Genomic DNA, 22,177 nt, shown 5'->3' on the forward strand with positions numbered 1-22,177 from the left:
TGCTCAAAAAAGTTACTTTTGCTATACTGTAGCACTTTTAACCTTAGCATTCTAAATGAAAAACTACAGGTATTGAGAACTTGCATCCCTTTTCCTCCTAATTAACCTTTGCTAGCCATGACAAATAAACCTATCAAACAGAGGAAATGCAACTCTGCTGGGAGTCTGGTCCCCTTGTCCAGTAGAGGTGAAATGGGGTGATTAGGTAGCACTTAGAAATGTGTCAACTTGTCACTCCCCTTCCAAGTGCAAACACCTTTGTAATGGAATCCATTTTGTAGATGACCTGTTCTTATCTGCATCTGTTTGGTGGGTAACATTGCCAGCAAATTGGAACGGTATGGTATGGTATGGTATGGTACGGTACGGTACGGTACGGTACGGTTTAAAAAAGGTCAATTTCTTATTGCTTTTAAAAATGCTAAAATATAATTCTATCATTTGATAAGATGCAAATATGAATAGTAGTCTACTGCATATAGTGTTCAGAAATCTAATGCAGTATTTTTTGTTTTTTCTCTTTTAGGTAGAATATCAGGCAGGATCTGGAGGCCAGCTTCTTCCACAGCATTACTTAAATGATTTGGATAGTGCTTTAATTCCTGTAATTCATGGTTGGATATCCAGTACTACAAGCTTACCACTGGAAATGGAATTAATCTTTTACATTAATGAGTCTCTTTTAATATAACTGGCAAGTATGTTATGCTGTAATGAACTGAATTGCTATATTGACCAATACCAAAGCAGTTAACATTACACTATGATGAAATAGTTGAGTTTTTTTAAGCCAATGATTTAGCAGTCTTCTAAGAGCTTTCTTTAATTAAAAGTTGGGTTGTTCCATCTTAACTTAAATAGAAGAACTAATTAAACTGTAAGTTTTCCTTATGTTCTGAAATGTTACACTTAATACAGCTAAGGTAAGGTAGGAATAAAGTTAGCATGTGTGATTAAGAAAATGAGACATATCTCTGTTTTACAGACATCTTTAACATTCTTTGCAGTTATTGGTAAATTTAATGAGTTCTTAACCAATTTTTGTGATTTTTAAAAAATTATCACACTTGAGTGGAAGTTTCTTGCTGCATTGTTGAGGTTCAGATATAAAAGCTGTTAATTACTAGAATATTGGCATAATTAACCTGTTTTGAAGATGTTTGTACAAGCATAATTATCTTTATGACAAAACAGTATGGTTTTTGCCAGATGTGATCATTTTATAAGACTATAAATTTTTAAAATTGGTGTATTTTAAAGTGTATAATATTTCCAGAACTTGAAAGTTCCCATTGAATCACTTTTTAAATGGCTGACTTTGTTATATATTTATAATGGCTTTATTGAACATAAAATTAATACTTTTTATATTAAATACTTAATAATGTTGTTTTCTTCTGTGCTCAGATATACAGTTGTTTCTTGGATTTTCCAAGAAGGAATAAGAAGCCAGATGACCCTTAAAGTAGTCATCCTGTAGCAGTTAAATCAGGCACGAAGCCTGTCTGTGCTCCTTTCTCTACTTTTTGAGACCTCTTTGTACCCCTGTTTATTTTCAGGGAGAACAATGTATTAAGTGTGAATTTTCATGAGCAGTTTGCCATAAAATACTTGAGGCTCTTTATATAGGTCTTATTTTTGTAATGGGTTATTTTCAATAAGTAAGCATTTATGTACCAGAAAGATGATTGAGATTACTGCTCAAATAACCTAAATCAAGTTTGATAATGCCTGCATGATGTTCCTATTTGTTATGTGCTATAGGAAATTGTATGTCAGTATGTCTTTGAATTATATATAATTATATTATAATGGCGAACATACCACACTCTAATTATAACTAAATGCCTTGACATTAGATGGGGTATATTAACTGCAGTTATGAACACAATTTATTACTCAAACATTTGTCAACTATAGAATAAAGGAATAGAATTGTAGAAGACTCCAAGAAACTACAATTCCCATGGGCCATTATAATAGAAAAATTGCACTCCTTTGTGTCAAGAATTGCATCTCCATTGCAGACTAAATGTTACAGTAATATGCATCTGTTTCTGGATTCTGATATTGTTGAACAAAGGAAGGCAGCTGCAGCAGACAATGTTAAATGTTTTAAATATTGATCCATAATGTATAAATATGGCTCGTTAAGACACAATATTGTGTAGCAGCAAGTGTAACTCTGTTATAACAACTTTATGTTCTCTTGGGGGATGATCCTTGTGTTCATTTTATAAGTAACTAACAACATTGGGCTTTCATTTTAGAATATAAATATTACTATATAAACATATAAAGATTATCAAAAACTTTCTAATTAAGATCATGATGTCTTAACAAATGAGAAACAACACTTTAATTTTTATTTAGATCATTTAGATACTTCTTTTCTTTTAGTGGTTTAGTTCAGTTACATTTCATCTGTTCCTTATCTGTTTTTAAAAGTTCCTAAAACGGTATTCATGAAAATGTTGGCAGCAACTTTGATAGCACCAGCTCCTTCTGTTCACTAAAATTGGGAGTGTTCTTACTTCATGATTTACATATTACAGAAAACTTGCAGAGTAACCTGCTATAAGAAAGCAGACTTATGACTGTGTTGAAAGCATAAATAACAAAATCTGAGATCACAAGAACTTCACATCTAATTTTCTATGTCTAAATGAATCTTAGTGCTTGTTTCCCTTTAAATAAAAATGCTTTCTTCCCCTATGTAGGAATCTACTTTTGAGGCTTATTGTGGGAGTGGAAAAGGAAGTCAAATGGCCCTAGATATATTGAAATCCTCAGTTGCATCTAACAAGACACAAACATACCCTGACATCTTTTTATAATGAATAATGAATTTTATAATTCATCTTCAGTTCATAAGTGGGACCATCCAAAGTTGCCCTCAAGGTGTGTACAAATCTGTAAAGCTTTATCACCCACAGAGAATAGAGACAGGATTGGGAATAGCAAATGTCACACCAGCATAATTTTCTGCTAAGGATGGGTGGATGGCACTGTAACTTAGTGGGGAAAGCTCAAAGTCATTAGGTGGTTTATTTGATTTTGGCTTAATATGTTATGTGAATCACTGTGGTTTATTCAGTAAATGAAGTTAAATAAACCAGCACTATGTATGAATCCAATCAGTATGATTACCTTACAATCTTTCATAATGTGTGGGTAAGCAAAAGGGTTTGTTCCTCAAAACCTTTTCCTCGGCAAAGCTGAAACTACCAAATATAGTTGGCACAGTCACATATCCCTCTGACCCAGTTATGTTTTTGGTTCATGTTCCACATCACCTGTAAAGTTTTCAGCTGTTCTTCTCTGCCTAACTATGTATTTTCCCCTTTTCTCTCACTCTCTTTGTTTTCATCTTGCCTGGTAGTTAGGACTGTAGTAGACTATTTCTTATTGTCCCTTGTACTCTTTTCAAACACTTTTCATATACCTTATGACTGTATTAAATAACTCACTATATTTTCACTGGTATGAACATTTTAGAATCAGTTGGATGTGTTTCTTCTGGTCCCTGGATTATCTACTTACTCTGGACTTCAGTTCCCCAGCATTTTCTTTTCAAGCATGTTACTGTAATACTTTAATAATCATTTGCCAGGATTGCTTTTGCTTTATAATAAAGACACAAATGTCTGTCCCTTATTTTTTTAACCAAGTATAGCTTTAATTAAGCACTGCACACATTCAAAATATTGCTTCAGGTCATGGTCCTGTTCATGAGTGGGGCATTATGTATTTCCCTATTTTTAAAGATGTATGGTACTACGTTCTTACCAAGCAACTGCATATGATACTTTATTGCCTAGTGCAAGGAGGTAGCTCAGGTTACTGTTCCAGATTATAGGGGATGTGAAATAAATACCTTAATGTATTCTCCTTTTTCTTTTCAGGCTATCCCAAATTTATGGTTACAAAGATTTGGTTCAGTTGAAGGATTTGTACATTTTATGCTGAACTTTTTTTTTAGATATGCCTTAGAAGCAGATTTAATACCATGCCCCACAGGTTTAACTTTGGGATTTAACTTCAGTTTTGGGATAGGCTTACTGTAGTCAAAGGAAGCATTCTTGTTCTCTTTATCTTATGATGCCAATGGTTTGTTAAAGATTAAAAAATGTTTAAAATTCAAAATATCTTAAAATGTTTCTGGGGTCTTTCTAGCCTTGACAAAAAAATTCTCAATCTTTGTTTAATAAATTAAAATGTACATGTAAAGCTTAAAGTAATTCTGACATTTCTGTTATTTCTGTTTGATTTGTTTTTGCAATCTGGTTTGTAGGATTATTTGTGCCTTAGTACTTGATGTAAGAAATACAAATTTTAGAAGTAAAACTAGCACAACATGTGACCCAGCCACTATGTGATTGTTTATTTTGTCGTCTGAAAAGCCAGAGTTAGTTGGGCAAATGAGCAGTGAAGGATTGTTGGCCACCTTTTAGCTTGTTTTTCAAAAGATTTTGCCTTGCGTGTCTAAGAAATGGCTAATGTCTTAGAGCACAAAACAAAGCAGGAATAAACTAAGGCATCACAAATGAACTTCATGTAATGGTTTGCATATCACACTAAATCATATATGCTGTCAGGAAATCAACATTCTGCTGTTTACTTTGCCAAAGTAGCTTATTCAGTGACCTCATTTGCAAATCATGCTGAGCCATTATGACATAGTCTATCAGTAAATCGAGGCAGTATGTTACAGATACAGATAGTCCTCACTTAACAACCACAATTGGAACCAGAATTGGGTTGCTGGGCGATGCAGTCGTTAAGCAAATCATCACGACTGGACCAGATTTCACAAGTTTTTTTGCGGTGGTCGCTAAGTGAATCACCATGGTTGTTAAGTGAATCATGCGGTTAAGTGAATCAGGTGGTTCCCCATTGATTTTGCTCACCGGAAGCCAGCTGGGACAGTCACTAATGGCGATCACATGATCCAGGATGCTGCAACCGTCGTAAGTGCAAGCTGGTTGCCAAGTGTCCTGATCATGATCACACGACCATGGGGACACTGCAATGGTCATAACTTCGGGCATCAGTCATAAATTACTTTTTTTTAGTGCCATTGTAATTTCAGTTGCTAAATGAATGGTTGTTAAGCAAGGACTACCTATATTGCTAATGAGAGGGGACTGCTGTTCTTCGTAAAAATATATTTAACTTTCAAGTTGTATTCTATCCATCCTTAAATTCCACAAAACATGGTAACTTTATGCATTTGGTAACATTTACAGGGAGTATTAATTTCTAGTATGCCCTTCTGAATGTTTATATCAAAAGACAAACCACTGAAAATAGTATATAAACCAGTATTAAAGAATAATAAAAGACCATTGTTCAGTCACTGCTGATTGACCTGATAAATATTTTGCTAGTTGTGTCAATAACTGTTTTGAGTTCTTGTAAGCTTTTATCAACAATGATAATATCTAGCCCCCTTGTCGTCTTTTGCCCTCTTTTTTGATTGCCCTTGATTTTTCCAGGCATCATGGTCTTTTCCAGTGGCTTTTGTGTTAATATTATGTGTACATAGTACAGTGGTACCTCGGGATACGAACGCCTCTACTAACGAACTTTTTGGGTTACGACCCGCTCCGGCCGCAAAAATTTACCTCGATGTGCGAACTCCGCCTCTGGGTACGGCCATTTTTCCGCCCCTGACACGTGGTCCGCGGCCATTTTCCTGCTGTGCAGCGTGGCGCCTGGCCGTTTTCCTGCCGCGCGGCGCCCGTGAACCCTATGGGGAAATTTGCGTTGGGTTACAACCAACTCGGGATACGCCCAGAGTCACGGAACGGATTAAGTTCATATCCCGAGGTACCACTGTATTTAAGTTTTAGCTTTATTATTAATGATTTTAGTGAGCAGTTTGATTTTACTTCATCTAGTATTGTTTTTCTTGCAGTCCAGTGTCCAATTTTCTACAGCATCATCATACAAAGTTATTTCTCTTATGTTGCAACTGGTAAAACCATGGCTGTAACAATATGTACCTTTGTTGTTGATGTGATGTCTCTGTTCTTTAATCATTTACATACGTTTGTCATAGTTTGTCCCAAAGAGCAAATGTATCTTTATTTCATGTCTACAGTCACCATCCCTGTGAAAATAAAATTGATTACTTAACTTCTTCTCCAGCTATTTGCCTTGGGTCACCATTGCCTGTTGACTATCTTGAGTCTTTTTAATATTGAACAGCACACTGGCTTTTGTACTCTTTTTTTTCTTTCACCTTCAGCAATGGCTTCCTTTAGCTTTCCTCACTTCCATGCTCCAAAAGGCATCATCAGCGTATCTGAGGTTGATGTTTCTCCCAGAAATTTTGATTACATTGTCTTTTTTCCAGGTCCAGCATGTCTCATGATACATTATGCGTATAAGTTAAATAATTAAGGTAGCAGTATACAATCCTGGCCCACCTCTTTCCGTTTTGAACCATTTAGAGGTCCCATATTATTACATCCTGATCATCATACATATTCTTCACTAGGTAGGTGGCCTTATACGTGCATGCTTTCAAGGGCTGTCCACAATTTGTTGTCTACACAGTCAAAAGCTTTTATAAAATCAACAGACATCTTTGTCAAACTCCCTTGCTATTTGCATTATCCATCAGATGTTAGCAACAGGATCCTGGGTGTCCTTGACTCTTCTGTAACTAGCTTTGCACCTGGCACTTCTCATTCTGTACTACTATTAAATAAGCAAATGGGAACAAATGTGTGCACAAAATCCTTCTAAAAATAGTAAAGGGAAAGCTTTCCAAAGATGCAGAGTTAGAGTTTTCATTACAAGACCATCATTTACTATTCCCCACAAACTACCAAGCACGTTGTAGAAAAGTGGGATTTTAGCAGAGAGGTTACTTCAGGGTTCAGTGCTTCTACATTTCCAGAAAACAGAGTCGAGTAAACTGGTAAAGTTAATCCGCGTTTGTCAGTAAAAGCAGCAGGTGCCATGACCCTCTTAAACTTCTGGGCTGAGCTGGGAGTTAAGCCCGGATGCATCACAGTGGCACCATGACTCTGCCAGTTGAACGCTGGCACGAATCCGAATCCGTAGTTTCTAAATCTATTTCGCTAAAAATAAATCCCTAACCGCAGATATCAAAGGTGGTCGAATTAGAAAAATAAGAGCAGCGAGGCAAATGCGAGAATTTCCGTCTCTGTCGCTCTGCGGACAACAAACGTGGAGGCGGGCGATGGGAAAGCCACGCGCACTCGGAAGTCGGACTCTGCGAGACTTTCTGCGGCGCGCTTGCCGGAAGGCCCCGGCAAACAGCGAAGAGAGCCGGTTGCGCGCCTCTAAAAGTGGGGGCAAACTCTGCGGTGCTGGAGAGGCCTGAATAAGAGCCTGGGGTCGGATATGCAAGAGGACGAGCGAGGAGGAGGAGCGGACGCCCGAGGCTCCGCGCGCGGCGGAGAGGAAGGTACCCGCTCCTTTTCCCCTTTCCAGCTGCTGCGGTCTCTTACCGGAGCTGCTCTTGTGATCTGATCGCTAAATCAGGATCGCTTATTTGCCCGTTTATGTTGGACTATTAAAGGCAAATGCCCCAAGCAGCAGAGCCACTTTATTTGGACCAAGGAAAGGCGATTAAACTAAACAATACAGTAATCCCAGCAGAGACCGAGAAGAAGAACAAGCAGCTTTCCCTTCTAGAAAGCCCTCTGCCCTCCCTTGCTAGGCTGATCTGCATCTCAGCATCGGTAAGAAAGGGATTGGGAGCAACTGAACACCACGGTGAGCTCATCTCGACTGTACCCTTGCCCTGCTGCCGAGCAGGAGGAGCTGGCGCCCCTCCCTGCGCCCCTGCTCCTCCTCCTCTCTCCGGGCATGGGCAGCGTTGTCACCACGCTGATGCCCAGAGGGAGAACATTCCACGACCTCCCCCCCCCCGCCCCCCCGCGCTTCCCAGTTTACGTTCCTCAAATTGAAACAGATTGGACTCCAGCCATCTTTGTGTTTTCAGGCCAAGGAGGAGTATCAATCCTCATTCTTTGTCCCTGAGATTGACTTTTTGCTGCAGAACGCATGGATCCTACAATCACAGTTAGGAGACACCATAGAGGATAGTGCAGGATCCACTAGCACAATGTTTCTCAGACTCAGCTATTTTAAGACGGGAGGACTTCAACTCTCAGCATGCTGGCTAGGGAATTCTGGTAGCTAAATCCACTCATCTTAAAGTTGCTGAGCTTGAGATGCTAGAGCATCTCTTACAGATGACAATTGAACCTCTGTTTGAAGACCTCTAGCAAAGGAAAACTCATCATATCGTGTGACAGCCTGTTCCACCAGCTGACAGCTCATATAATCAGGAGGTAGTTTTAACCCATTGGTTCTGGTCCTGCCCTCTGAGGCAGTAGATAATAAATTAATAGAGAATAGAATAGAGAATGAAACATCTAGAGCTATTCCTGGAATTTTCTGTGCTTTCCCCCATCATCTTTATCTCCATCTAAAAAGGTCTGGAGAAGTTGAAAGTATGCTCAATGCTTTTATGACATTGTGCTTGTTTTTAGTGAAAATATTACCTGACCATGGATTTTAGATTTGGGGAACATTTTTCCTAATAGGGCAACACAGCTATAATTGTTTTTAATATTTCACTCAGACCTATAACCTGGCAGATAAGGAGATAAATGTGATCTGTTTCACTTTCTACTGCAGTTAGAAATAATATAAAATGTGTGTATGTATTATTTTATATATAATGTTGTATATACATATATATGTTCTGTGTGCATGTATTTATAAAGGTAAAGTCTCCTTCAAATTGAGTTTGACTCCTGGTGACTACAAGGAAGTGGTTTGCCATTGCCACCTTGTCGGATTGTGGTTTTTCAGCCACACAAATGCTAACCATGTTTGTCACGGCTTAGCCTTTCCAGCCCAAGTAGGGTGTCTAGATATAGCCATTAAAGTAACTATGTAGGTCCAATATCTTCATTTTAGTTTTTGACTAACATAGAACAACAACCAAGATTATGGGATTAACAACTATAACACAGAAGTGTTATAATATATAAAACAACAGTAGAATTGTAGGCATGAGCTGTGTTGAGCCTGACTGGCAATACATGGAGAATTCTGGACACCATGGCACAGATATTAGCAATACGTCACAAGGTGGTAGAAGTCAGAACTAGTAGGGAGTTTTAAAATTGGCCTGTGCCACCAGGAAACCTTGTGAATAGGGGGAAATAAGGGTCCCTAAAAAATGAGCAGGAGAGGATATGCTCCATAGTTTTAATTTGCCTGGGATTGAAGGGCCACAGATATTCTGGGAAGGGAATTTCCCTATACAGTGGTACCTCGGGTTACGAACGCCTCTGTTAATGAACTTTTCGGGTTACGACCAGCTCCGGCTGCAAAAATTTACCTCGGTTTGCAAACTCTGCCTCGGGGTACAAACAGGATACGCGGCCATCTTCCCTCCCATGACACGGTCCGTGGCCATTTTTCCGCCCGACACATGGTCCGTGGCCATTTTTCCGCCTGACACGTGGTCCGTGGCCATTTTTCCGCCTGACACGTGGTCCACGGCCATTTTCCGCCCCTGACGTGGTCCGCAGCCATTTTTCCGCCCCTGACACGTGGTCCGTGGCCATTTTTCTGCCCCTGACACATGGTCCGCGGCGATTTTCCACCCCTGACACGTGGTCGTAGGGAGGGGGACTCTCCCTCCAAGCAATAGCCGCCTCCCTGTCCTCCTCACCAGAACGGATTAACGGTAATTACATTGAACCTTATGGGGAAATTTCCTTCGGGTTGCGACCAATTCGGGGTGTGACCAGAGTCACAGAACGAATTAAGTTTGTAAACCGAGGTTCCACTGTACGTACTTTCCGTAGTGGAGAAAATAAATGTAACCAAAAAAAATGGAGGCTGCATCCTTTTTTCTCCCTGTCTTTTGGATGTGACCAGGATCAAGTGCAGCTCCTCTCTTTGCCTACTCCTATCAGACCCAAATGGACCCTCCCTGCCCCAAAGCCCCCCACTACAATCCCATCTAGACCAAAGAATAGAGGCCTCCCCACCAGCTCACAGCCCAGCCCAAGGGCAGCCCTTACAAGGGAATTGCAACCTAGAGAAGCCCCAACATTCCATCCTCTATCAGCTGATGACCTCAACATTTCATCTCCTTTAACAATGGGCTTCCATCCCCCGGAAAAGGGCCGCTTTGCCTAACAATAGAAATAGTCCCAGGTACAGGGACAAAGACCTACCTATTTCCCCAAACTGGCCAGCAAATCAGATCCCTAGGATTTCCCAACTTGTAGCCCTCAATTTTTATAACAGTCTTTGTTTTTCCATTGTCCAGGGTCCCTCTTTCTTGTAAAGCAGGCACCCAATGATTGTTGCAATAAACATAGTTCTTCTCTTCCATGTTGTGCTCCTTCTTCAGACTGAATCTACAACACCTTCTAACACAGGCAGAGGGCGTAGCAGCCAAGCTACAGTGAAGACACTTCTATAATTGGGAGTTTCTAGCTCTGTAAATAAAATAAATTAAATAGTAAATTAAAAAAAAAGTAAATAAAATAGCTAGTGCTATTGTGTACCTTAGCTTATAGCTGGGGAGGTGAGGAGCTTTGCCTAGGCTAATTTGATGCTCTAGGTCCATTTTAATGTAATCCAAGGAGTGTACTGGCCTGCTTATAACCCAGGGAAACTAGATAAGGTGGCGGGGGGGGGGGGAAGAGCCCAAGTGATGATAATTTGGCCAGCACTTTCCTTGCTTCCAGATGAGCTAATATAATAAAATTATAATAAAATTTTAATAAAATATAATAAAAACTGGGGTTTTAGTCTGGGAAGATTCTTGCTAGAGGTTGTAGCTAATAAACATAGCTGGACTGAATTGGCATTGTCTCTTGGAGTTCCTTGGGCTAGGCCTGACATCAATCTTCCCAGACTAAAACCCCAGTTCTCAAAGTCCTCCAGCCACAACAGTGTGAATTCCTCAGGGAGGTGCCAGTCTCATCCTCTTGTTCCTCCCACGTGGTTCTGGTGAGCTAAAAAAATGTTTATCTCCCTGAGCTTGGCCTTCTAATTCCATTCCATCACAATTCTGAGATTTCACAACAGATATAAAATTATATTTATAACTTATTCTAAGATCTCTTGCATGAATTTATTATCTCCAGTGTTTTTCACATAGGATTTTGGAGTCAAAATATATTAGATTATTTTCTGAATACCAAACAAATTAAAACAAGAGATGGAGCTGAAATCATCTGGTATCATAGAGCAAACAGTAAGCAACACATGAAAGAGGCAATACAGAGTAAGTATCAGAAAATAATATTTGAAAGTAAATCAGATAAGAAAATTTAAATTTTGTTGTGTGCATCATACAGCAGCATTTTATTTCAGTAATTCTAAATGGAATTTATTTATCTAAATGGAGTTAATTAAATTCTAAATTCCATTTAGTTTGTTGGAAGTAGTGGGGCTTTTTTGGGGGGGGGGAATAAGCTTTCTCTAAAAAAAAAAAATCTATTACAGAGATACTGAGTTTCATGGTAGTTGCATCAGGAAATACTTTTGCTTGGAGACAAAATCTGTAAAATATAATTGTACAATGTACAATACATTCATTCACATGCGTTATATGGTTACATACCCTACCATTAAACATTTTTCCAGGGCAGAAAATTCAAGTGAAAATGTGGCAGATTCACGTAACATCTTTAGCCAAAGTTAATATAAACATGGTTTCCTCAATCTAATTTTCTCTAATTACACAATCCATTGAGTCATAAATTAACCAGAGTTTGGAACTGCATAACATACTAGTTTAACTAGTTTCTGGATCAGTATGTTCTGCAAACCCACACTCTATGACATATTTCTTCAGGCATAAATATATTTTGAACTGAGGAGCAGACTTAATCCAAAATTGTTCCAAGGCGATTGTGGATCATGCTAACTTCCCTGCCACAGCAGTCTGTGATTTTGGATTAGTGGAAAACTATTCTCCTAGTACCAAACATTGCCTTAGCCCATATTCCTTCCCCTGTGTATGCCCCACTTTTCCACTTACATAAGCACTCAAGGTAGCTTTCACCAGTAAAGCAAAATACAAAATATAAAACAATACTAACATTAATACAAGTAAAATCAACATTAAACTCAGGACAGTTAAGTTCAGTTTAACTGTTAAAAACTTGGAGAAAGAGATGCATTAGAGGCATATTTATAAATACTGAAAGAATTTCAGTATTCCTTGGAGACACATTCCTTGGAGAGAGAATTCCTTGGGAGCCACGCAGCTGATGACTTGCTTTGGTGGAATCCGTCCCTTTGCAGGTTGAGAGACAGAAATGCCTGTTGGGTGGCAGGAAGGGGGGAAGAGAGCAGCTAAATAAATAAATAGCACTTACATGTGCCTTACGTGTGGCATAGTGCTCAAACCCTGTTCCTGTTTGTGCTTTGAGATGTTGAAGTACTTTTCTTAGGCGAGGCTGGAAAATTGATCCAGCTCTCTTTAAAAGTACCTTGACTTGGTAAAAAATGGAATCATTTGCTCTTCTATTTACACTGTCCTCTTTCATCTCTGTTCCTATATATGCCACCAGAGAGCCTGCCAAAGGCCTAGGGCTGGCATGAACATCGTAGGAGGAGGCGTGCGTGTGTTGCTGGGTGAAAGTGGGGATGTACCCCAAATTGTACATGGAGCTTACCCAGTGAAAATACTAGGGGGTTATTTTTTGTGTGTCTGCGCAGCAGAGGCAGTCTCTACACACACACACACACACAATGAATAAATAAATAAATAGTTATATATAACAGCTACCTTATATCAGCTAAATTGCTTATCCTAAAAGCACTAACGAGAAGTTAATTAAATGATTTGTGATAGAGAGAATAGTGCTTTTTTTTCAGTTAGCTGGCTCTTAGTAATTTCTAATTCTTTTACTTTTTTTGCATTTTAAAGCAATAGATGTTTACAGTTCATATTTTAAAGTAAGCATTTCCATTGCATTCCCAACAGGTGGCATAAGTAATGTGATTAGAATGTGTACATATCCATGGGGAGATAAATTATTCTTATATTCTTTAGTTGAATATAATAACCCCATTGTATAAGAGGGAAAATCAATTTGAGAGATGCAGGTTTTCCGATAGTTCTTCAGTGATTTATCTCCATGGCTTCTTAATAGGTTGTGAGTTCCACATAGCTCCTTTCACTAGTTTTCCTGTGATATACAAGTAATAGGAAACAAAAACTTTGCTACTTACTATAATTAAGATGTTATTATATTTTAAATATAATAACATTATTGCTACTTGTTTCTTTTTCCATTCTTGTTTTGGAAATTAAAAGGTGCTGCTCACATGATAGAAGCAGACGTCCTTCTTTATGGAGGAAAGGAAAGTAGTGACCCAGTCATGGCTCATCCACCTGAAACAAATAGTGATAACACACTCAAAGAATGGCTGAATGAAATTAAAAACACCAACAAGGGGATCAAGCTTGATTTTAAAAGGTAATTTGGAAAACATACACACACACACATATTTCAGACTTTAAATAAATAACCACTATATTATTGAGTAAGCAATTATTGGTCAAACAATTACCAACACATATATTATGAATTTAATGACTTCTGAGTAAATATGCCAAGAATTGCATTGTTAGTAGTGTCCTGCAGGACCTATCTTTAAAGTGCTAAAGATACATATACCCTAGTAAATTTAAAAAACAACAACTAAAATAAGATGGATATGGCTGCTGCCAAAATTTTGACTGGAAAGAATTAGCTTTATGGCAAGTATTTAATATATTTTACAATATAACATCAACAAATAATTAATAATAAATAATAAATAATGGTTTTGTGCAAGTATCTACAACATTCATACAATAGTTATTTCACTTAAATAGGTAATTATTTTTAATTTTCTTTTGTGTAAGCTAATTTATTATCTACCTACTACTGCTATTGCAATAGATAGGTCTGCTTATAATACTAAATCCAGATATATTTAATATATATTGAAATAGTTGAAAATTGAAAGTCACCAGTAATTAGAATAAATGACATTAGAAAAAAAAGGATGATTCTATATGTTTAATCATGTTTGATTTAACATGTATATGATGCTTTACTATGTATCATGGATTTGAAAGTCCTCTGAATTTTGTACGGCTTGAGTGTACAACTTGTCACCTCAAAGACTGCAGAGCTCCATGTGGCAAACTGGGGGCCTCACTCCAAAAGTTCTTTTATTTTATTCTTATATTTATATGTTATTTTATTATTTTGTTAGTTTTTTGAAATTTAATAAAGAAAATGAAATAAATAATAAAATTTTGCACATATTCCAAAGTTTAGTTTTTTTCCTCATCAGTAGAGGGTGCTACAACACTGAAACTATTATCTACCGACAGAGGGGGAAAAAAAACATGGCCTTTTCTTTACTGTAGTTTTCTTTACAAAATGAAGAACCAGTGGAAGATGGAAACAAGACCTAGAATTTAAACACTGGAGCAAGCATGTATGAGTAAAAAGAGATCCCCGTTCCCTCCTTGTCAGCCTCAAATTCTGGTGTTGGATGTGTGTGTATCTCTATCTCTTATCATCTCTATCTCCATCTCTGTGTAGCGTCCAGCATCATTAGATCTTCCTGTGTTGTCTGCAATAAAGCAACGTACCTAGCCATGTCATGCCATTAAATTTCTGGTGTAAGCAAGTTCCTGATTATGGAGGTTGAAAATTTGGAGTCAAGATTTATTGCCATGTATGAACTCAAATACAGAATAGTTGGGGGAGTTTGTAGTTTGGGGAGCTTTGTGGGGAGTAAGAGAAGAAAATTTGCAGGGGGTGGGGAATTGGCCTGATTATTATTATTATTATTATTATTTTGAGTAAAATGAATTTCTTAAGCCTTTGCAGGCTTAAGCCACCCAATTTTCCTATTAACTCCACCAATTTTAAAAGTGAAAACAACAACAACATCCAAACATTTCAGCCTGCCCAGTTTGCTTTTTTGGTACAGTGGTACCTCTACTTACGAACGCCCCTACTTACAAATTTTTTGAGATACGACCAGCTCCGGCCCCAGAAATTTACCTCTACTTACAAACTCGACTTACGAACCGGATCCGCGGCCATTTTCCGCCCGTTCCACGTGGTCCGCGGCCATTTTCTGCCCATTCCACGTGGTCCGCGGCCATTTTCCTGCCCGTGCCAAGTGGTCCGCGGCCATTTCCCGCCCATTCCACGTGGTCCACGGCCATTTTCCCGCCCATTCCACGTGGTCTGCGGCCGTTTTTCCGCCCGTTCATGTTCCGCGGCCATTTTCCGCCCATTCCATGTGGTCCGTGGCCATTTTTCTGCCCCTGACACGTGGTCTGCGGCCATTTTTCCGCCCTGCCGCGTGGTCAGCGGCCGTTTTTCCGCCCCTGATGCGTGGTCCGCGGACGCCGGAACGGATTAACGGTAATTACATTGAACCTTATGGGAAAATTTACTTCGACTTGCGACCAACCCGACTTGCGATCAGAGTCACGGAACGGATTAAGTTCATAAGTAGAGGTACCACTGTACTTGGATAAGCAGTGAAAAATATACTGCATCTTTTTCATGAGATACTTTAAAATGTATTGTCCTGTTTATAGCCTAGCAGCTGTGAATCCCGCAATGAAGCTTCTTGGAGACATAAAACTTAGACAACCTGTTTGGATGAACTCAGACATACTTCCTGGACCAAAAGGCAATAACCCTGTAGTTGATGCAAAGGGATTCCTGGACACAGTGATATCATTTTTTCCAGATGTAACTTTATCTTTGGGATGGACAACTGGGAGAATTAATTCAAAATGCAATACAGGTAATGCAATACAATTAACCACTGCTAATGCTTTAAATTCATCTATACATAATCCTGTGCAATTCACTTTGCCCTGCAATCAGGGCAACACATATCTTTAGGTAGCTACTTTGACAAGGACAGCCTAGTTATTTGTTTATAATAATGTATTTATTTGATTAATGTCCCATCTTTTTACCCTGAGGTCACTACACATATAGGACTAAAATTCAACACATTTGGTGGATAACCAAGGTGGAGAAGCTATTTATTAAAATCATGATCCTTCATCTCCTTTATTCAAGCGGTTTTCAAAACTATAAACCTGACACGGCTGAGATTTTTGTCAAAATGATTCTTTGATCCCACATCTTTAACATTAATTTCAAAGAGCACAGCAAGAGGTTACAATTGAAGTCTACAGATATAGCATTGTTTTAAAAATATTATACACAGTGGCATCTATAGGGAGGCAAGGGGGTAGAAATGATATAAGCAGAATCATGCTGACATGACACAAGCTGCGCACTTTTTGTATTGCATTGTGATGTCACGTGCACATACAAAGTGGAGAGTTTGTGGAGCGACAGTGTGATGGGCTTTCATCATTTTGACAAAACCAGCGGATCATGTGGATACTTCTGATTATGTTACACTACACATTATCTCTTCTAAGTGCAGAGAAGACTTCTACTCCAAAAACAAGAGGAATTTGCAGTACAGTCAAGGTTTCCCTTTTCCATCAGTGCTTATTATCTCTTCCTATTTCTCCTGGTTCCACAAAAAAAAGATTTCTGAATAATTAATATTTAGTGATGGACAGCTTAGAGATCAGAAGTACAGATTCCGTATCTGAGTACTATAGTATTTATTCCTTCTTTAGGTTACAGTCTAGCCATGGTGCAAGAAATGGCAGCAATATGTAGAGATCGTACTCAGCCAATCACATTTGCTGTAAGAGCTGATTTGGTCTGTCAGTCAATATCTGAACTTGTGTGGTTACTACAGCAATCGGACAGGTATGATTTGCACTAACTGGCTATTTTAATAAGGTATAGTATCTTTTCAGGTATTTTTCAAGTGTGGTCATCCTGAAAAGATTTTAGAAATGATTGAAAACAAGTTAACAAAACAGAATACACCTTTTCAACTAGTGTGCACAATGTGGATGTAATATGATCCAAGGGTCAGTGTCTGTTGTTCCAAATATATAGCCATGTTTCATCTTACGTTGAGAAAATACTTTGTATTCTCACTTCTTCCTGTGTGTACTGAGCAATTCAATGCTTAAATATTTTGGGTCTAGTGGGAACTGAGCAAAACAAACTAGCTAGTATATACACATTTTAAAACATATAATTGTTTTTAATGCAATGTGTTTATTCAGAATAACATCCACCATGTTATTCTTGGATTGAGCCACACAGGATTGCAGCTTTGTTCAAAGCAATTCACGCCCATTGTATATACATGAGGTTGGTTTTATCTCATTTTCCAGATGGGGAGTTGAGAAAAAAAGAGACTTAGATGTGAAGCAGGAAATTCGTAATTTGCACTTTCTTATATAGCCCAGACCAATGATGAGTCCACCAAAATCTAATTCTAGGACTTTTCTGCAGTGTAACTTTAAGATATTAGATTCACAGCTAATAGCTTACAAAATAGCTGGCTTACAAAATTCATTTTCCAGATTTTAATCCCTTCCTCTGCTTTGGCCATATTTTTGGCCTGATGTTCTGTATGGATCATGTTTAGTATGGTCCCTGATTGGTGGATACACTTTCTGCTTGACTCTCATGGACTAGTAAAAAAATTTAAAAGAAAACAGCCAGTTTCCTGTCCTTTCTCCTAGAAGGAGATAGTGGTAGAACTCTTGTCAATTTCACCTCATTGTTGTTGTTGTTGTTGTTTAGTCGTTAAGTCGTGTCCGACTCTTCGTGACCCCATGAACAAAATCAAAGATAGGTCCATTTCACTCTTTCCTATCAATATGGTGTACTAATATAAAATGTAGGTGGGTTCCCCTTCTTACTATTTCATCAGTGAACTTGTAAAAAACAAAAGCCCAATAGCCCAACTTTCCCCTGTTCCATTTGTGAACTTGTAAAAAAAAATGCCACGAGGACCAGTGTCTAGAGTGGAGGGGTGTTTCTGCCACAGCACACAGTAACAAATTTGAGTGGAGGTGTTGACCTATAATGAAATTAAGCACAACAGGCAAATCATACAGCCCCACTTGAGCCAGCACAAGTCAGAAAATACTACTTTTGATGAATAACAGAAAAAGATGGGCAGAAGTTCTTTCCGGGAGGGCTGGGGCAGCAGAGAACATCATCATGGGTTCCTGGCCTTCAGAAATAATCAGAGGCCCATACTTAGCTCATACTTACTGGGGCAAGATGGTCATGTGGATCAGTTCCTACAACTCCACTTAAGGAATGTTTACATGTAAAACTTACATGAGCAATGGAGAGCAGCCACTCTGTAAAATCTTGCTGAGATATCAGTTGTCCACAAGTACAGCATGACTATCTGCATCAGGGAAGCAGCCCACGTAGACATTACAGGCACTTCAAACAAAGCTAATATAGGAGTCGAAGGCTTTCACAGCCGGAATATGATGGCTGGTGTGGGTCTTCCGGGCTCTGCTGGGCACAGAGAGAACTGCTCCTGTCTGTGCTCCTGCCCTCTGAAGATGCCGGTCACAGATGCTGGCGAAACGTTAGGAAACAAAACTTCCAGAACACGGCCACACAACCTGGAAGACCCACACCAGCCTAATATAGGAGTGTCCAAACTTCATTTACTATCCTTATTGGTAACTTATATCAGGGTGGGCAACCAGCCATCCCCAAGTCCCCTTTTATGGTTTTCAGCGTCTCTGACTATAAATACTGAAAACTGGCAAGGTACCACCATTTTTGCATGGGGAAATATACAAAAACCATAAACTAAGCACTAATGTAGGCTTATCACAGTTAAAACACACAGAAATCTCCCCAGCTTCCCTGCCCCAAACCTAGCTCTGCCCATATATGATGCAGCCTCATCTTCATTGTGGCCACAAAACATGATTAAGGTAGAAATTATTGTCTGAAACCAACTGTTATATTAATAAGGCTTCTCACCTTTTTTATTCCATTGGATTCATACATCTGATGTATGATGTAACTGTCATGTGGATCCAGTGAAACAGTTTCCACAGAGAGCTTTCATTTGATAGAACCATCATTATGTGAAAATGTATTTCAGTATTTACTTTTATTGCAATACCTATTTTAGTTATCTGTGAAAGAATTCAACTTTGGCAACTCTTCTTCCAGGTACACTTTAACCATTTGGACTGGAAAAGATGATGACTATTCCGTAGATGACCTACTCTTCATCAGACGCAGCTTTGATAAATGCAGAGTTTTTTATGATATCTTGGAGCCACAAAACTCTGAATTCAGAAAAGCCATAGGAATGTAAAAAGGATAAATAAAACAGCCCTATCAATGATGCATTTAGGCATCAGATCGAGTGGAAAATGCATTAAATTGAATCATAACTTTCCATCCCTGAATGGAACACAATTGTATTTATTGAAGTGGGTGTTTTCATCAATTTCCTTCGATAGCTGCCTCCATCTTCTGCCTCCACAAAAGTTGCTCTTATGAATGGTATGGAATTTGGGGGCGGGGGGGAACAAATGGAGGGATGGTATGGGAGAAATTATTTCCCCTTGCATGAATGAAGGAGAAACTAAGATCAAAGTCACATTTTAAAAAGTCAGAACTTTTAAAATCTATCTTACCTTCCAAGCTTATTTATCCTGTTTACAAAGTGGGGTTCTTAAAGTGAGAAATTTTTTTTCAGAAACTGTTCCTACTGAAGTCACTAGCTCCAGCATTTGAAACTTCTCCCTTGGGCTCTACCTTCTCTCTGCCTGTCCAAACATCATCCATGTATCTGTAGTTAGGTTGTTCTCTCATCTGAAATTAATTGACATAACAGCGCTTTCCAGATGTTTTCAAATTCAACTTTAATCTGTCTTAACCAGCATGACCACTGGGTAATTTGGGGAATAAAAAAAATAACCAGATGGAATTTGGCTACTCCTGGTTTAGATAATTGGCACTGCCATGGATTTTTGCAAAGTATCACAATATACATTTTTAACTGACTTGAAATCTATATTTCAAGTCAGTTAACACGCAGTCTAAGCTGTAAAAATATTTGATTCTGCTTTAGAATGTTTTTTTTTCACCAATAAACCATGGCTTAGTGCAGTAGGTGACTCTATTATACTTAACAACAGTTTTCAGGTTTCCCTGAGGTATTAATACTACCTATATCTTTTTCACACAGAGAAATTTCTAGAACAATTCTATACAGACCGCAAGACATATGCCTTAATGTGCAACTAAGCATTCCTTTGATTCAAAAATAGTTAATAATCTAGAAAATGGATTGCTATTAATTGGTCATATAAAACAACTTACATTGAAGTCAGTTTGGTATACTGTATATCTCTAAGCCCTAGTGGGCCAAAGGATGGGGGTGGCAAGAACTGTGGAAGTCTTGCCCATTCCATTGAGGCTCTGCACTTTCCTTCATCGATTTGTCTATGATGGTCAGTTGGGGGTGCTAATTAGTATCATTTAGGAGGAGACTTGGTGCCTGTGGCACGTGGGCTACTATTATCAAGGCTGTACTCTTCATATTGCAACACATATAGTGCCAAATCATCCTCAAGGATATGAGATTACCTTGGTTAACAGTTGTGTCTGCAGCCATTTCAAGGGACTCACAAAGGTGTACAAGCATTATTTGGCTTAGGTCTTTTAATGTCCATCCTCCTCTTAGATCATTAGTGAGGCAACTTGACAGGTCCTTCACAGATACATTTAACAGCAACAGTTAAGTCTATTTTCCTGTGGCCCTGTGGTCTATAATATGGAGCAAACTGCTGCAGAGATATCTCATTACTGTTTAGGGGTGGGCTCAAAAGTAATTCAATCTCGGCCATTCAGTTTTATGTCTTTCATAGATTTTATAATGCAATTATTTCTGTAAGCAGCCCAAATCAGTGGAATTGAGAAGCATATCTACTTTTAAAATAAAGAGTCCATGGTTAAACTCCGTAGCATATCCTTACTATGAGATTAATAGTGGGTGGGGGTAGTACCAAACCTTTTGAAAGCTTTCCCCTCTCAAGGTGGCACCCAAACTTTTGAAAGCCAATTCCTCAATGGAAGGTACATTTCATCTGTTCCTTCTGTGGAACGTCCAGCTGTTAGAAAAAGCCAATACTGTAGCAGATTTTCATGGGAGGATGGCATATGGGGGAGTTTTGGATCCATTACTTTAGTTCAGTGTTTCTCAACCTTGGCAGCTTGAAGATGTGTGGACTTCAACTCCCAGAATTCCCCAGCCAGCATGGACAAACTGGACAACAGAGGAAAAGGGTGTCTCTGTCTTCAAAAGGCAGAGGCCTTTTGAAGACAGACACCCTTTTCCTCTGTTGTCCAGTTTCTCCAGAAAACACACCTATGCAAGGAGTAGAACTGATGGCAACTGGCTTTAAAACAAACTAAAGAAAGAAAGCTTAGTTTTCAAAATGCATATAATCTCATAATAGTGAGGAAAACATTGTAAGATTAAAATGCACTACTTTGACTTTGAAACAGCTATTCCAATCTTACTGGAAATGTTCCAATCCTGTACTAACCAGAAATGTTCCAGGATCAAAGTAATTGTTTCAGACTAGAGCTGTTTATTCTGAAACAATTACTTTGATCCTGGGGACGCGGTGGCGCAGCGGCTTAATGACACTGAAAGTTGCTGGCCAGAAATGGTCGACGCTTCAGCGGTTCGAGTCCAGCCTTCGCGTTAGCAGGGTGAGCTCCTGTTTCCTCCCCAGTTCCTGTCAACCCAACAGTTCGAAAACTCACGTGAGTAGATAAATGGGTACTCTCACTCCGGTGGGAGGAAAAATGCTGGCGGCGCCTTGCAAAAAGGAGTTGGGAGCAGTTGCTGGTAAGCACGAAAAACCGTGTGCGCCCAAAAAGGGTGTGAAGCAACGGAAACCCTGCCTCCTGCGCTTGCCAGCTGGGCTCTGCTCTAGGAAGGAGGCTCTGGCAAACCACTTCTGAAACACTTGCCTTGAAAACTGCAAAAGGACTCGTCCAAGCAGTCACTGCAGAGTCGGTAACGACTGAGCAGAGATTAAGAAAAAGAGCTGTTTATAGAGTTCAAAACAATTCTGAATTGGTTGGAACAACTTGAACCTGAAACATAATTCTACCTCTATTCTTCCTGTGCTACATTAGTAAGAAATATGCTTTTCTCTTTC

General features: G+C 38.9%; 2 protein-coding genes and 1 pseudogene across 6 annotated transcripts in view; 2 read left to right on the plus strand and 1 right to left on the minus strand.

The window, feature by feature from the left end:
- ZFYVE16 (zinc finger FYVE-type containing 16) overlaps positions 1 to 4,577 on the plus strand; it is a 42,890-nt gene extending 38,313 nt beyond the window's left edge. For 4 of the 5 annotated variants that reach the window (XM_015889004.3, XM_007433687.4, XM_025170180.2 and 1 more), the window contains one exon: positions 527 to 4,577. In XM_015889004.3, coding sequence (XP_015744490.1) covers positions 527 to 691 — 165 coding nt within the window. In that variant the 3' untranslated portion in view covers positions 692 to 4,577. The remainder of the gene's footprint in view (positions 1 to 526) is intronic. The other variant, XM_025170181.2, reaches the window with a different exon arrangement.
- LOC148213757 (uncharacterized) overlaps positions 1 to 22,177 on the minus strand; it is a 261,467-nt pseudogene that overhangs the window by 105,274 nt on the left and 134,016 nt on the right.
- On the plus strand, positions 7,225 to 19,397 carry FAM151B (family with sequence similarity 151 member B). The gene is made up of 6 exons (XM_007433686.3): positions 7,225 to 7,444; positions 11,180 to 11,305; positions 13,349 to 13,511; positions 15,650 to 15,861; positions 16,724 to 16,859; positions 19,164 to 19,397. The coding sequence occupies exons 1-6, from the start codon at positions 7,381 to 7,383 to the stop codon at positions 19,309 to 19,311; spliced, it is 849 nt and encodes a 282-aa protein (XP_007433748.1). The 5' UTR covers positions 7,225 to 7,380; the 3' UTR covers positions 19,312 to 19,397.

The sequence above is a fragment of the Python bivittatus genome, unplaced genomic scaffold (assembly GCF_059951505.1).
Source record: "Python bivittatus isolate LINGU-HERP-01145 unplaced genomic scaffold, Pbiv_v1 ctg000850_np1212, whole genome shotgun sequence".
NCBI classification, from domain to species: Eukaryota; Metazoa; Chordata; class Lepidosauria; order Squamata; family Pythonidae; genus Python; species Python bivittatus.